The sequence below is a fragment of the Hemiscyllium ocellatum genome, chromosome 32 (genome assembly GCF_020745735.1).
Source record: "Hemiscyllium ocellatum isolate sHemOce1 chromosome 32, sHemOce1.pat.X.cur, whole genome shotgun sequence".
Lineage (NCBI taxonomy): Eukaryota > Metazoa > Chordata > Chondrichthyes > Orectolobiformes > Hemiscylliidae > Hemiscyllium > Hemiscyllium ocellatum.
Window position 1 is genome coordinate 20,874,386 of NC_083432.1, and position 13,948 is coordinate 20,888,333.

The window sequence follows — 13,948 nt, forward strand, 5'->3', positions numbered from 1 at the left end:
CACAAAGGCTTTGGCTGTTTATGTCTATTGGGTGGAGGGAACAGGGAGATACACATGCAAGGAGAAAGCATGGATGTGATTGGAGGACTGAGATCCTGTTGTGTTTGATAGCAGGACCTCTTTAGCATTTGTATTTCTCAACATCCAGCCGAGTTGCAAAGGTGGCTGACTGACAGAAAATGCTGCAGCAGAATCATAGAATTCCTACAGTGTGGAGGCAAACCATCCATCCCATCGAGTCCACACCAAACCTCCACAAAGTATGCCATTCAGACCTGACCCCCAACTCTATCCCTGTTACCCTGCACTTAACATGGCTAATTTACCTAGCTTGCAAAAAGGACCTGAGGGCAAACTTTGTTACACAGGGTGATGCGTGTATGGAACAAGCTGCCTGAGGAATGGTGAAGGTGGATATACAATTACAACATTTTAATAGGCATGTGGATAGGTATAGGAACAGGAAGGGTTTAGAGGATTGATATATCTTTCGATTTCAATAAAATCAAGGGATTTGGAGAGACAGCAGGAATAGAGCATAGAGGTAGAGGATAGTCCATGATCATATTGAATGGCAGAGCAGGCTAGAAGGGCCAAATGGCCTCCGACTGCTACTAGTTTTGATGTTCCAATGAGAAATTGATATAAACATGGTGATAAATTATCCATCACTGATACTGGGATGCCCAAATAGACACAGTCTACACACACACACATTCTACACACATACACACATTGTAGAGTAACAGATGGGTTGCTGTCATGATACATAATTCACTCCATTGGCTCTCTAAAAATGTTACTCAACAAAATAAAGTCATTGCTGGAGAAGCTCAACAGGTCTGGTAGTATCTGTGGAGAGACATAGAACAGTACAGCATGGCGCAGGTCCTTCGGCCCTCAATGTTGAGCCAACCTTTTATGCCACTCTAAGGTCAAACTAACCCACGTATCTTTCATTTTGCTATCATCTATGTAGCTATCCAAGAGTCACTTAAATGTCCCTAATGTATGTGACTCTTCACTTCGTCCTGACCTTAATTAGATAGGTTAATATTTGAAGAACAAATACATGTGTTGCAAAAATTATACAAAAGGAAATTGTTATAACTATGGGTAACAAAAGAAACAAAGAATAGCATTAGATCTAATGAGGAATCATATAAAGTTGCTAGAAAAAGATAACGAGCCAAAGGATTGGGAGAAGTTTAGAATTTAGGTAGATAAAGTAGATGGAGCTGGAAAGTATGGACGCATTGTTCGTCATCTTCCAAAATTCTGTAGATTCTGGAACAGTCTCAGCAGATTGGAGGGGCAGATGTAATTGCAATAGTTATAAATATTTTAAAAAGAATGAGGGCGAAAACTGGAGATTACAGACTGGTTAACCTAACATCAGTGGAAGGGAAAATGCTGGACTCCATTATGGAGGATGTGCTAACAGGACAGGGAAAAACACAACAATGTTACACAATGTCAGTATGGAATTCAGAAAGAGAAATCATGTTTTGATAAACCTACTAGAGTCTATTGATGATGTGGCTTGTAGAATTAATGATGGACATTCCGTGGGTGTGGTCTCTTTAGCTTTTTGGAAAGCCTTAGATGATGTTCTACAGAAGAGATTAGTAGGCAAAATCAAAACACGTTATGTTGGTGGTAATATACTTGGCGGTAATATACTTGGCACGGATTGAAAACTAGTTCATAGACAGGAAACTGAGATTAGTAATAAATAGTTTTTTTCCCAGAGTGGAAGGCTGTGAGACGTGGGAGTCAGTTCTTGGTCTGCACCTGTTCATTGCATATATCAATAGATTAGATGGGGAATCAAAAGTAATATTTTACAATTTACAGATGACTACAGGGTGGAATTGTGAGTAGCGAGGAGGATGTAAAAAGAACTTTCAAGGTGATTTAGACCAATCGAGTGAGTGGACAAGTGTATGACAGATGCAGTATAACTTAGCTAAGTGTGAAGTTGTCAACTTAGTTTGAGAAAACTGAATAGTAGGGTCTGTTTTTGGAAAAGCCGAATGACAGCGTATTTTTTAAATAGATTGAAAAATGTTCTTTTAAGAGGCACACAAAGGAACCTGAGCATTCTTGTACATGGGTCACTGGAAGCAAGCTTACAGGTGCAGCACACAGTTAGAAAGACAAATGGTACATTGACATTCATTGCAAGAAGGTCTGAGTCTAGGAGCGGGAGCAGCTGTACAGGGACTTGGGGAGAGAGAGCACTTGGACGGTTGTGTGCAGTTTTGGTCTCTTTACCGGAGAAAAAGTCTACCTGCAATAAAGGGAGTTCAGTGAAGTTTCTGTAGGTTGTTTCCTGGGATGCTAGCTTTGTCTTATGAGGAGAGATTTGGTCAATAGGGCTGATAGTCTCTGGAGTTTAGGATAAAAGGATATCTCAGTGAGACATATAAAATTCTGTCAGGGCTGGACAGACTGGATACAGGGATGATGTTTCCTCTGGCCATGGGGTCCAAAACAAGGGTTTACAGTCTCAGGATGCTTGAATTATATACCCCTGCTCCCATTTTCCTTTGTATCTATATTTCTAAGCTAGTGCAGCTCATTCTCTGGCTACGATTAGCAGATAAAGCAACTCCAACCCAGATGGATCAGAGAAGAATTGGTATAGTCAATTGTGTGAAAAGCTGCAGACGGGTTAAGTAGGCTGAGGGAAAATAGGTTTCTTCTGTTATAGCCATTTAGGATGTGACCAGTGTGTATAATCGATCTTCGAGTGAACTCCCACGCTTGCTGTTGTTAGTCAGTGTACATCATTTACTTGGGTTGAAAATTATGATGTATCTCTCAATTCACTGTGGATTTTCTTCAACATAAAATGATTTATTGAAATATATAGTTTTACATAAATGCTATACTTGATCAAGAGTTGGTAATGGGGAAGATGGATTTCAACATTGTGGGTGTATGCCGATATACAGAAGTGACCAAATGAATTATAGGAGGAACAAAAGGTCCCGGGAAAAAAAAGACTAATTTTTTTAAAAAACAGATAGAAGTTATAAAGAAGGACTGCGTTTTAAAGATAAAAGCAGGTTTTCTATTAATGCAAACATTTCTAACACATTCAGCCTACAAGAGATCAGTCAGGATTGTGAATATACTTTAATAAGATTCCTTTGAGCTAACACCTAACTATGAATTCTCTCTCTCTAGTGGTGTGTTTAATGATGGAAACTTCACTTACGTTATTGAAGTAATGCATGGCAAAACTGATCAGGTAAGCCCAGATCTTCTTGTCAGATCTTCAATAACTTTCTCCATCTGTCCAATGTTGTGCCAGTAAAATATTTTCTTTGGAGCTCTCGCCATTACAAGTAGTTAAAAGAAGCTGTCTTTCAAATTGTTCTGAGTGTCTCCTTGAAAGGTAAGATCTGAAGTAGTGCAGCATGGTGAGTTGGAAACATCTTTCTTTGATAACTGCATAACAAAGGTAGTTCTTGGAGACTGTATTGAGAAATGGCATGGTAATTCTGATGGTACTCATCTTGCTTCAGTGATAACAGAATAGGTTCACCTTGTGCCTGACAAGAAATATGTCCCACTACATCTGCTTCCTTACAAGCCTCATTCCTAATGAAGGGTTATAGCCGAAACGTCGATTCTCCTGCTTCTCTGATGCTGCCTGACCTGCTGCGCTTTTTCAGCACCACACTATCAACGTCTGCTTCCTTGTCTAGCCTTTTCAGCATCTAACAGAATAACTTTATTGGCTCCTGTGAGATTAGTTTAAAAAGAAAGAAGCAAGGGAGGTGGTCTCTGGACTATACTGAGCTGTCACTCAGCAACTTGGAGAGCATTGTCCTCACAGCAGCTAATCTATGTGTGAATGATCCATGTGCTAACATCTGAAGTAAGGAATTAATTACAAGTAGGTCTAGTAAGCAGAGTATCACCTGGAAATCTAGAGTATCAAAATTACTGATATATTGCAAATTGAATTGCATATGTCATTTCAATTGGTTGAAGATTGCGATCCTAGATTGGGTTACCGTCTGCTGCAGGACATAACATTTGATGAGGCATGCTCATCTATCCAAGGTTTCAACACTATTTGGAATTACTGCTCAGTATAGAATGGTGTTCACATATATTGCAGATGAGAGAACACTAGCTATACTGATTAGTTACGCTGCTTGTCTCACCATTTGGCTCTGCTTTCAGTATTGAATGACCACGAAGTCTGGCTTATTGTACATCTGCCACCAAAAGGCTGAACTGTCCCCAGCCAGTTTTGGATAATCCTGCATACCAAGGCCCAAATGGGCAGGCTGATCCTGGCTGAACAAGCAACTGGAAGCTTACCTGTGCATACAAGCTTCAGATGGTAAACCTCCAGCAGCACTCCCCTAATCTGTCGAAGATTTTATCAATTCATGCCTGAGTTCCCAGGGTTAAAAATATATCTAGAGATTTGAATGTTTGATGCACCTGAAAATGCATTGAGATATTTGAATCTCCAGCAGTTTGTAAATAAACATCTTGCATTGATGTTTGGAGACTTGGCTCCTTTATTTCACAGGATTCTGAAAGCTCAACCAGGTAAACATTTTGAGCTGGATTTTTGCCAACAAGATGGGAAGGTTGAGTCAGAAAGTTTCTCAACTTGACAGAACCGTCATCTATAAAAGTGCCCCCACCTGTCATAATTTCAGTTCAGGGATGCAGGGATTGAATCTCTTGGATGGGAGCTTGCTATTTCTGGAGGTGAGTGAGTGCTAATGGGGAATTATTAGAAGGCCAATCTTGGTTTGCTAAGACTTTGGCCTGGTTATATTAAAAGCCCATTTGCCCTTTTCCCTCCCTCCCTCAAGTTACGTCCTATCCACTTCCAATAATACCTCTATGCCCCTTCCTCATATATATCCTTTGCCACTGTAGGCAAACCATCTCCTGTGGAGATGAGTGTAAACCAACTTCCAATAATCTTCAAGATTCACATTCACACCTGATATTGTAAAAAAGTGCGTTCAAAAAAAAATGTAAAATTCTCACAAAGTCTCAATAATTTCCAAAATTAACAAAGATCTGCCCACTTAGCACGTTGAAAACAGCTAATCCTTTAATATCTTCTTAAATCCATGAATTAAACTCTGAATGTAGTGCCCCCCATCCCCACTGAAATAAATAGTCTTGAAGCTTTTGAACCTCAGCCAAGCAATCATAATGAGCTCCGTTGTAATAATAGTTCTTGAGAAATGGCAACAATTAAGTCTGCTGAATTTGCAAGAACAGATGAATAATTTTTTTTCCTCCCTAAGCTGTAACAAATGACCTTTTAATCAATTCCCTTGGCAGTGGATATCTGCTTTTTTTACTCAAAAGAGCTGCAATTTAACTTCATTTCTAAAGGATTTGGAATTTAAGTCACTTCAGATAATGACACATAAACAAGCCCAACCACCCATTATAAGCATTTACACTTCCTTCACAAGATCATAGTGCCCGTGATACAGATTGAGGCCATTAGAGCAGCAAGACTTCTGCTTATTGGAACTCTGCATTAACTTCAAATGACCTTGTTGAGTCAAGTTTTACCACCTGCACGATCATGCCATTTTGCCAACAAAACTGGGATTTATGAGAAATGGGTCAGGATTTCCATATCTGGATTACACGTGTTGTTTTTAAAGACCCGTGGAGTTTACCCAGTATCACAAAAATCTATCCCTCACTCATAAATTAACAGCACATAGGTTTCTGGGTTAACATAAGATAACGAGAAGGAGGACGTGAGGAAAGTATTTGGCCATTTGAACTTCCTCTACCATTTAATAAAATCATAGCTAAGTCTCAGCCTCACTTTAATTATTGTCCACTTGAGCCCCATGTTCCTGAAATAAAGCAGTTTTAATGCCAATCAAAATAGTTAGCTCACAGGCGAGAAGATCCTGGCCTACGAATTAAAATTGTGCCACTAGACAACAGCAATACTACCAGATGCTTTTATTAGAACAGCCAGTTAAATGACATTGTGGATTTATTTTCTGAGCTGCTATATTTATCTGCAGATATTTCATCACCTCGCTAGGTGACATTGTCAATGCAGAAGTTACACCGGCCCGGTGAACGAATCTACAACCTCATCCACAACCCAAGCTACAGATCTTTTCAAACATTCGACCCAGTTAAACATTAAAAATCCAAATATGCTGATCTATTTATAATTGTAGTTTAAATGTTATAGCATCTAGTAGCGTGTCTTACCATTTTATCGTTGTCACTCATCGTTAAACTTGGTAACTAACAAGACTCTCCAGCATTCAGTATAAATAAATCAAGCTGTATGGCAAACCATTGAAAACACAGTCACTTTAGTGTCATAGCTCATATTTACTGCAGTGTTGACTTGGCAATGAACTGACATAGTAATTAGGTTACTGCAGTGCAGGCAGACATACAGACAGGATTAGATTTTGTAAGAGTTAAGACTGTCAGACTCTGTGAAGGTCTTAGGAAAATAGAAAAATTGTTGAATGGTCAGGGAATAAATGAAGAATGCTAACCTTGTTAGTGATCCCTGAAAGGGTCATCTGTATTAATGACTCCAATATAATGCTGACAATGGCTGTGATACTACAAGCGCTTAGAGGAGAAAGGGTGATTTCTGGCTAACTCTAAATCACACGTAAACAGGGTGGAGCTGGCCAGAAAATTCATTGGGCATGTTTTTTGCCAGACACACTCTGGCCGTAATGCCCAACATATTTTTGAGGAAGTGTATTTGGATCCCCAATGCGATGCATGCTCAGAGCTTCGATTGTTTTGTAAGAGACCGTGAGGAAAAGCGTCATTCTATCTTTTATCCCGTGAATGTGTTTTTTGCCACTATCTGAGAAATGAAGTCTGATCGTCTCTGCCTCTACCACCCGTTCCCTTCAGCACTCCCCACATCAAACTTCCATCATCTTATCTGTCCATTTCAGATCGTACTAATTAGATCCCTGTGAAGTTATTTCAAGATCTCAGTACACACATCTCAAGGTTTCTATCACCAGTCGAGAAAGTATTGATGTATCTCGAATATCCCGTGGTTTGCATGTGGAATGAACTTCCTGAGGAAGTGGTGGATGTGGGTGCAGTTACATTGTTTAAACGCCATTTGGATAAGTACGTGAATAGGAAAGGTTTGGAGGGACATGGGCCAGGAGCAGGCAGGTGGGACCAATTTAGTGAGGGATTATGTTCAGCATGGACTGGTTGGACCAAAGTCTCTATTTTCTTGCTGTATGAATCTATGACTGTACAAGGAGGAGACCTGTACCTTCATAACGCCTAGCACAAATGTTAAGCAACCGATCTCAATAGAGTCATGGCTTTGTACTCAGCCTTCACTACTTTGCTGGATGTGGACACCCTTACACATCATAGAGGAGAAAGTCAGGACTGCAAATGCTGGAGATCAGAGTTGAGAGTGTGATGCTGGAAAAGCACAGCAGGTCAGGTAGCATCCAAGGAGCAGGAGAATCACTAGGAATGAGGCTTGTGGGTCGGGGGCTACTGAGAGATAAATGGGAGGGGGGGGATGGGACTGGGAGGAAAGTAGCTAAGAAAGAAGGTGAGGAAGAAGGTGATAGGAGGGTGAAGCAGATGGATAGTAAAGGTGATGGACAGGCCCCCCCCCACCCCCCCAACCCCAGTCCTCACTTTCCACCCCACCAACCTCCATATACATCACATCATCCTCTACCACTTCCCTCCCCCACAAACGGACCCCACCACCAGAGACATATTTCCCTCCCCATCCCATCAGCATTCCAGAGAGACCATTCCCTCGGCGACTCCCTCGTCAAGTTCGTGCCTCCCACTAGCCCACACCCCACTCCTGGCACCTTCCCCTGCCACCACAGGAAGTGCAAAGCCTGCATCCACCCCACTCCCCTCATCTCCATCCAAGGCCCTAAAGGATCCTTCCACATCTGACAGAAATTTACCTGTACCTCCACCAAAGTCATCTACTATATCCATTGCACCGAATGTGGTCTCCTTTCCATTAGGGATACAGGATGCCTACTTGCGGATCGTTTCAGAGAACATCTCTAGGATACTTGCACCAACCAACCTCTCCGCCCCATGGCTGAACACTTCAACTCCCCCTCCCAAGAAATGCAGGTCCTGGGCCTCCACCATCGCCAAACTCTTACCACCCAACCCTGCAACCTCATGGGATCAATGTAGTTTTCAACAGTTTCCTCATTTCTCCACCCCCCAGTTTATCCCAATCGCAAGCCTCCAACTCGGCACTGCCCTCCTAACCTGTCTATCACCTATCCGCTCCAACCTCCTCTCTTGACCTATCACCTTCTCCCTCATCTTCATCTACCTAATTGCTTTCTCAGCTACCTTCCTCCCCAACCCCACCCCCTTTCCATTTATCTCTCAGCTCCTCCACTCCTCCCCAGCCCACAAGCCTTATTCCTGATGAAGGGCTTTTGCCCGAACCATTGATTCTCCTGCACCTCGGATGCTGCCTGACCTGCTGTGCTTTTCCAGCACCACACTCTTCACCCTTACACATCATGCCCTTCACAGATTTCAGAAGAGGCACACAGGATCCCAGAAGTGTCCAATAATAAAACTACCTTTAGCTATCTAGAGAGAAAAAAATGTTTGTATCTGCTGGATATCTCCCAGACCCTATCCATCCTTTTACCAATCTGGTGTGATATTGAACACTCCGATGCCTTTGCCATAGGTTAGGCTTGAATCAGATTTGATTATAACATCACTAGAACTGGTCTACATCTTTTATTGGATAGAATCTGTCCTATTCACAGCTGAGTCATGTAGCATGGAAACAGACCCTTCAGTCCAACCAGTCCATGCAACCGTGTTCCTAAACAAAAATGTTTGGCCCACTTCCCTGCAAACATTTTCTAGTTTTGAACTGCCTCATTCTAGGGAAAAAAAACCCTTGTCATTCACTGTACCCCTCATGATTTTACAAACTTCAATAAGGTCACCCCTCAACCTCCTCATCTCCAGTGAAAAAGTTCCAATCTTTTCAGTCTGTTCTTATTACTCAAACCCTCCATTCCTGGCAACATCCTGGTAAATCTTTTCTGAACCCTCTCCTGTTTAATAATATCCTTCCTATAACAGGGAGACCAGAACTGCACAAAGTACTCTCGAAGAGGCCTCATCATTGTCCTATACAACCTCAACATGACGTCCCAAGTCCTACATTCAAAGGCCTGAGCATTGAAGGCAAGTGTGCTGAACACCTGCTTATGTGTGATGCAAACTTCAAAGGATTGCATCCCTGAACCCCGAGGTGTCTCTGTTGTACCTCACTGCCGTTAATTGTATAAGCCTTGTCCTTGTCTATGTTACCAACATGCGATACCTGATATTGCAAAATATTCCAAAAGCTGCTTGACAAAGCTCACTGTGCCCAGCATGGCCTTTTTCAAATTATGCATACGCTCGAGGACGTAGCCATGGTCAAAATAAACAACCTAAATGGAAGAGTTGAACCATATATCCATTCCCTGACAAACCCCCTGTTAATTCTTTGAACCACGTTTGCTTTCAGATCCATAAATTCCACAAAGAGCATTCGTGAATTGGGAAGGGGAAGACCTAGCCTGTCAGATAACTGAGTAAGACCAAAGGAATGCATGGAAACAGATCTAAATGAACACTACCTGCAGCAGAATGTGCATGATCCAGTTCGTTGTCCTTACGGAACATCATACTGAAGCCTGAACTATTCGTGCTTTCCTGGAGAAACTAATGAGAGACACGTGCTCCTCTTTCTGCCTGCCTTTTGAACAAGATAAGACCGCAGGTTCCCCCCAGACGTGATCGACGATGCCCTCCACCGCATCTCCTCCACTTCCTGCTCCTCCGCCCTTGAGCCCCGGTCCTCCAACCGCCACCAGGACAGAACCCCACTTGTTCTCACCTACCACCCCACCAACCTTCGTATACAACGTATCATCCGCCGTCATTTCCGCCACCTCCAAACAGACCCCACCACCAGGGATATATTTCCCTCCCCTCCCCTATCAGCGTTCCGCAAAGACCACTCCCTTCGTGACTCCCTCATCAGGTCCACACCCCCCACCAACCCAACCTCCACTCCCGGCACCTTCCCCTGCAACCGCAGGAAATGTAAAACTTGCGCCCACACCTCCTCCCTCACTTCCCTCCAAGGCCCCAAGGGATCCTTCCATATCCGCCACAAGTTCACCTGTACCTCCACACACATCTATTGCATCCGCTGAACCCGATGTGGCCTCCTCTATATTGGGGAGACGGGCCGCTTACTTGCGGAATGCTTCAGAGAACACCTCTGGGATGCCCGGACCAACCAACCCAACCACCCCGTGGCTCAACACTTTAACTCTCCCTCCCACTCCACCGAGGACGTGCAGGTCCTTGGACTCCTCCACCGGCAGAACATAACAACACGACGGCTGGAGGAGGAGCGCCTCATCTTCCGCCTGGGAACCCTCCAACCACAAGGAATGAACTCAGATTTCTCCAGTTTCCTCATTTCCCCTCCCCCCACCTTGTCTCAGTCAGTTCCCTCAACTCAGCACCGCCTTCCTAACCTGCAATCTTCTTCCTGACCTCTCCGCCCCCACCCCACTCCGGCCTATCACCCTCACCTTGACCTCCTTCCACCGATCACATCTCCATCGCCCCTCCCCCAAGTCCCTCCTCCCTACTTTTTATCTTAGCCTGCTGGGCACACTCTCCTCATTCCTGATGAAGGGCTTATGCCCGAAACATCGAATTTCCTATTCCTTGGATGCTGCCTAACCTGCTGTGCTTTAACCAGCAACACATTTTCAGTTTTGAACAAGATAGTAGAACACAGCTTTGAATATGACAAGTCTCGTAATTCATGTAGATCTGGGTTTATGGTTGAAGTGTTTAATTACTAGAGCAGCATTGCTACTACAAAACAGCATGGATCCTTCTGGAACTATCTAACTGCTGTCATTTCAGAGGATCACTAACCACAGCAACGAAGCATCACTAGAGCTCACGTTAGTCAGAAAAGGCACAATATGAAGTGGAAGGAAATACAAAGGAAACCAATTACTGTGAACCTGGACTTCTCCCAGACAGATCCCACAAGAAATGCAATTAGAAGTCTCCACAGAGGACATTGCCCAAGCTTTGCAATGCCAGAGATCAGATTTGACAACTGCTAACTGAGACAACTTGCCAAATGTTGTCAACTTGGCTGGACTCCCAGATAGCACTTTGTGTGCAAAACATAGTACCTTAACATGCTGAATGATTAAAACAGCAAAATACTGCAGGTGTTGGAAATGTGAAATACAAACAGAGCTTGCAAATACTCAGCAGGTCAGGCAGTTTCAGTGGAGGGAGAGAGGCAGAGACAGGTGCATGAACCAATATGCGGTGTTATTTCTGTCTAGTTACTAGTACCTACAGTAAAATGGAGTTCATGCAAATAATGAGAAGGAAGCTGGATAAGGTTCTGTTTGAGTGGGAAACACATACATTTGTCCAATAGGGAATAGACTTCACCTTGTTAGTAATAAAGGTTGTGCTTATCTACAGTACATTTATACAGCTTGCTTTTTATTGGAGTAGAATGCAGTGAATTATTTGCTCTGTCGTTGACAACAATGGGGAAGCACAAGGCGATACCATGTCAGAAGTAAGATGACGCCAGTTTTTTTTCCTGTATTTTAAATCAATTTCCTGCCACTAAGTTAAAAAGCACACAACACCAGGTTATAGTCCAGCAGATTTAATTGGAAGCACACTAGCTTTTGGAGCATTGCTCCTTCATCAGGTGATAGTCAGCATCACTCCGAAAGCTAGTGTGCTTCCAATTAAATCTGCTGGACTATAACCTGGTGTTGTGCGCTTTTTAACTTTGTACACCCCAGTCCAACACCGGCATCTCCAAATCCCGCCATTAAGATTTTGAACTGAGAAATTCGCTGAAATTATAGTTGCTGATCTGGATATGACTTATGTTAATTGTTTGGAGAAATGCAGCTTTCCGCTAACTTCCAAGAGTTAGTTGAATGGAGGAGTGCAGAGAGAAAATATGGCTTTTAATGAGAATAAATTCCTTTTTGCTGGGGGTAATTTATATTTTATAAATTCTAATGGATTGTATTCAGCCATGGTGGCTTTTAAGTTTAGGTAATTAAAAATAGGTATGCAAACAGCAAGAAAATGGGTACCTTACAAACAAGACTGAATGGTTTGCATTTGCTGAAATTACTAGGAGCCAATGCATATCTCAGCCAAGTTAGTTTCAAGGGGTGTGTTAGCCTGTGCATTAAAAAAAACAATGCTCAGTGTTATGTATTGCTTATGAAACCATCTCTATAGCCTGAAGTTTTAAGGCTGCCTTCTAACCACATGGTTAGAAGTTCAGTATTCTGAAAATGCAGCTCTCTCCTCTTCCTTTTGTGACAAAACTATGGCTTTAAGAGGTGTACATTGTCTGGTTTATTATGAAGAAAGGTTGAGAGAGAGGTGGAGGGCAGTCTATGCAGAGCCAGTAAAATAGGCAGCTTGTGAGGCCTGAAGTTTCTTCTAAACATTGGAACAATAGAAGCAGCCTGAATGGGTGGGGTCAGACTCCCACAGAACCAGGATTTCTAGTTTTAGTTTTTCAATAGCAGTTGCTGGAGTCTTGAAGCTTCATGCTGAAGTTGTTTTCTGTCTCTCGGTTACAGCTAAAGCCGGGCGATTCTCTTCTTGCTGTTAGAATTGCATGTGAGACGATCTGTTTTACTGAATCTGCCTTTGCCAAGGGTGTGTTAATAAGGTGTTGCTATTATTGGAACAGTTACTGTTCAGTAGCTAAAAGTTTTGTCATTCTCTTAAGTTTTCCAGTAGAGTTGAAGTTATTCCAATTTCTTTTTTTTGTTATCTTTTATCTATAGTATATCAATAAAGTGTGTTTTGCTTAGAGATTGGTAGTTTGGCCAATAAAGTTTCATCCAGAATGCAATGCCTGGCACTTGCCTTTAAAATAAGGAAAAGTTAGAGTTTAGTTTTCTTAATATATTTTGAGGGTGTTTGGTCTCATCCACAGCACTTTCTGCTGTGATTCATTTGGGACGGCTGTCATCTCTTAGCTGGAAGATTCTGAATTCCAAGTGGATATAAGTACCTCAAGCAACATTAGACAGATGTGTAAAGTGCTCCCGTATTTCATACATAACAGAGACTAGAAATCCACAGTGAAAACAAAGTGTTGGAACATTTAGTGGATCAAGTAGCATGTCCCTTCAACGTCATTGACTGAAAGGTTAACTCCACCTCTCTGTCCACAGATGCTGCCTGGCTTGCAGAGTGTTCCAACACTTTCTGCTTTCACTTCAAAAATGCTAAATCGGTTGTAAAGTGTTCGGAAGCGACCTGAGGCTTTGGTGGATACTTTAAAACTGCATGTTGTTCAGCCTTTTCTCTGTTGCTGAAACAGGCAATGGTACGTGATTCATGTAGACTAAAGCAGTAACAGAGATGACACAATTGACCTTGATGTTCCTGGATTCCTTCTCCTGCTTCCGCCAGGTTTCCTCCTATTAATCACTCTTCATTGGAATAACGAGAAGTAGGTTAGGGAGGACAAGAGAAACGGGTGAGCAGAATGATGTAAGATGGTGGCAATGATCATACTCAAGATAAAGAAGAGTTTAGTTTAAGGTTGAATTTTGAATGCATAGCAATCAGAATAAGACACCAAAACAATGGAAAAGATTTTATGCTGCAAGATGGTGAAATGTGCAGAGGTGGGCAGCATTGAACAGGTTTAATATATGCTCCTAACGGCCTAACTCAGCCTGAATGAACACCCTCAGAAAGGAATGGATTTAAGGATTTGATCTTTGGCTCCTTCTCCCGGTATATGTGCAGTATGGTGAGACTGCCATGGAATTTCAGAGAGGGCCAATTC

General features: G+C 42.5%; 1 protein-coding gene across 1 annotated transcript in view; it reads left to right on the top strand.

Moving 5' to 3' along the window:
• Positions 1-13,948, top strand: part of adam11 (ADAM metallopeptidase domain 11) — a 156,007-nt gene that overhangs the window by 55,332 nt on the left and 86,727 nt on the right. The window contains exon 6 of the mRNA XM_060848589.1: positions 3,196-3,259. Coding sequence (XP_060704572.1) covers positions 3,196-3,259 — 64 coding nt within the window. The remainder of the gene's footprint in view (positions 1-3,195; positions 3,260-13,948) is intronic.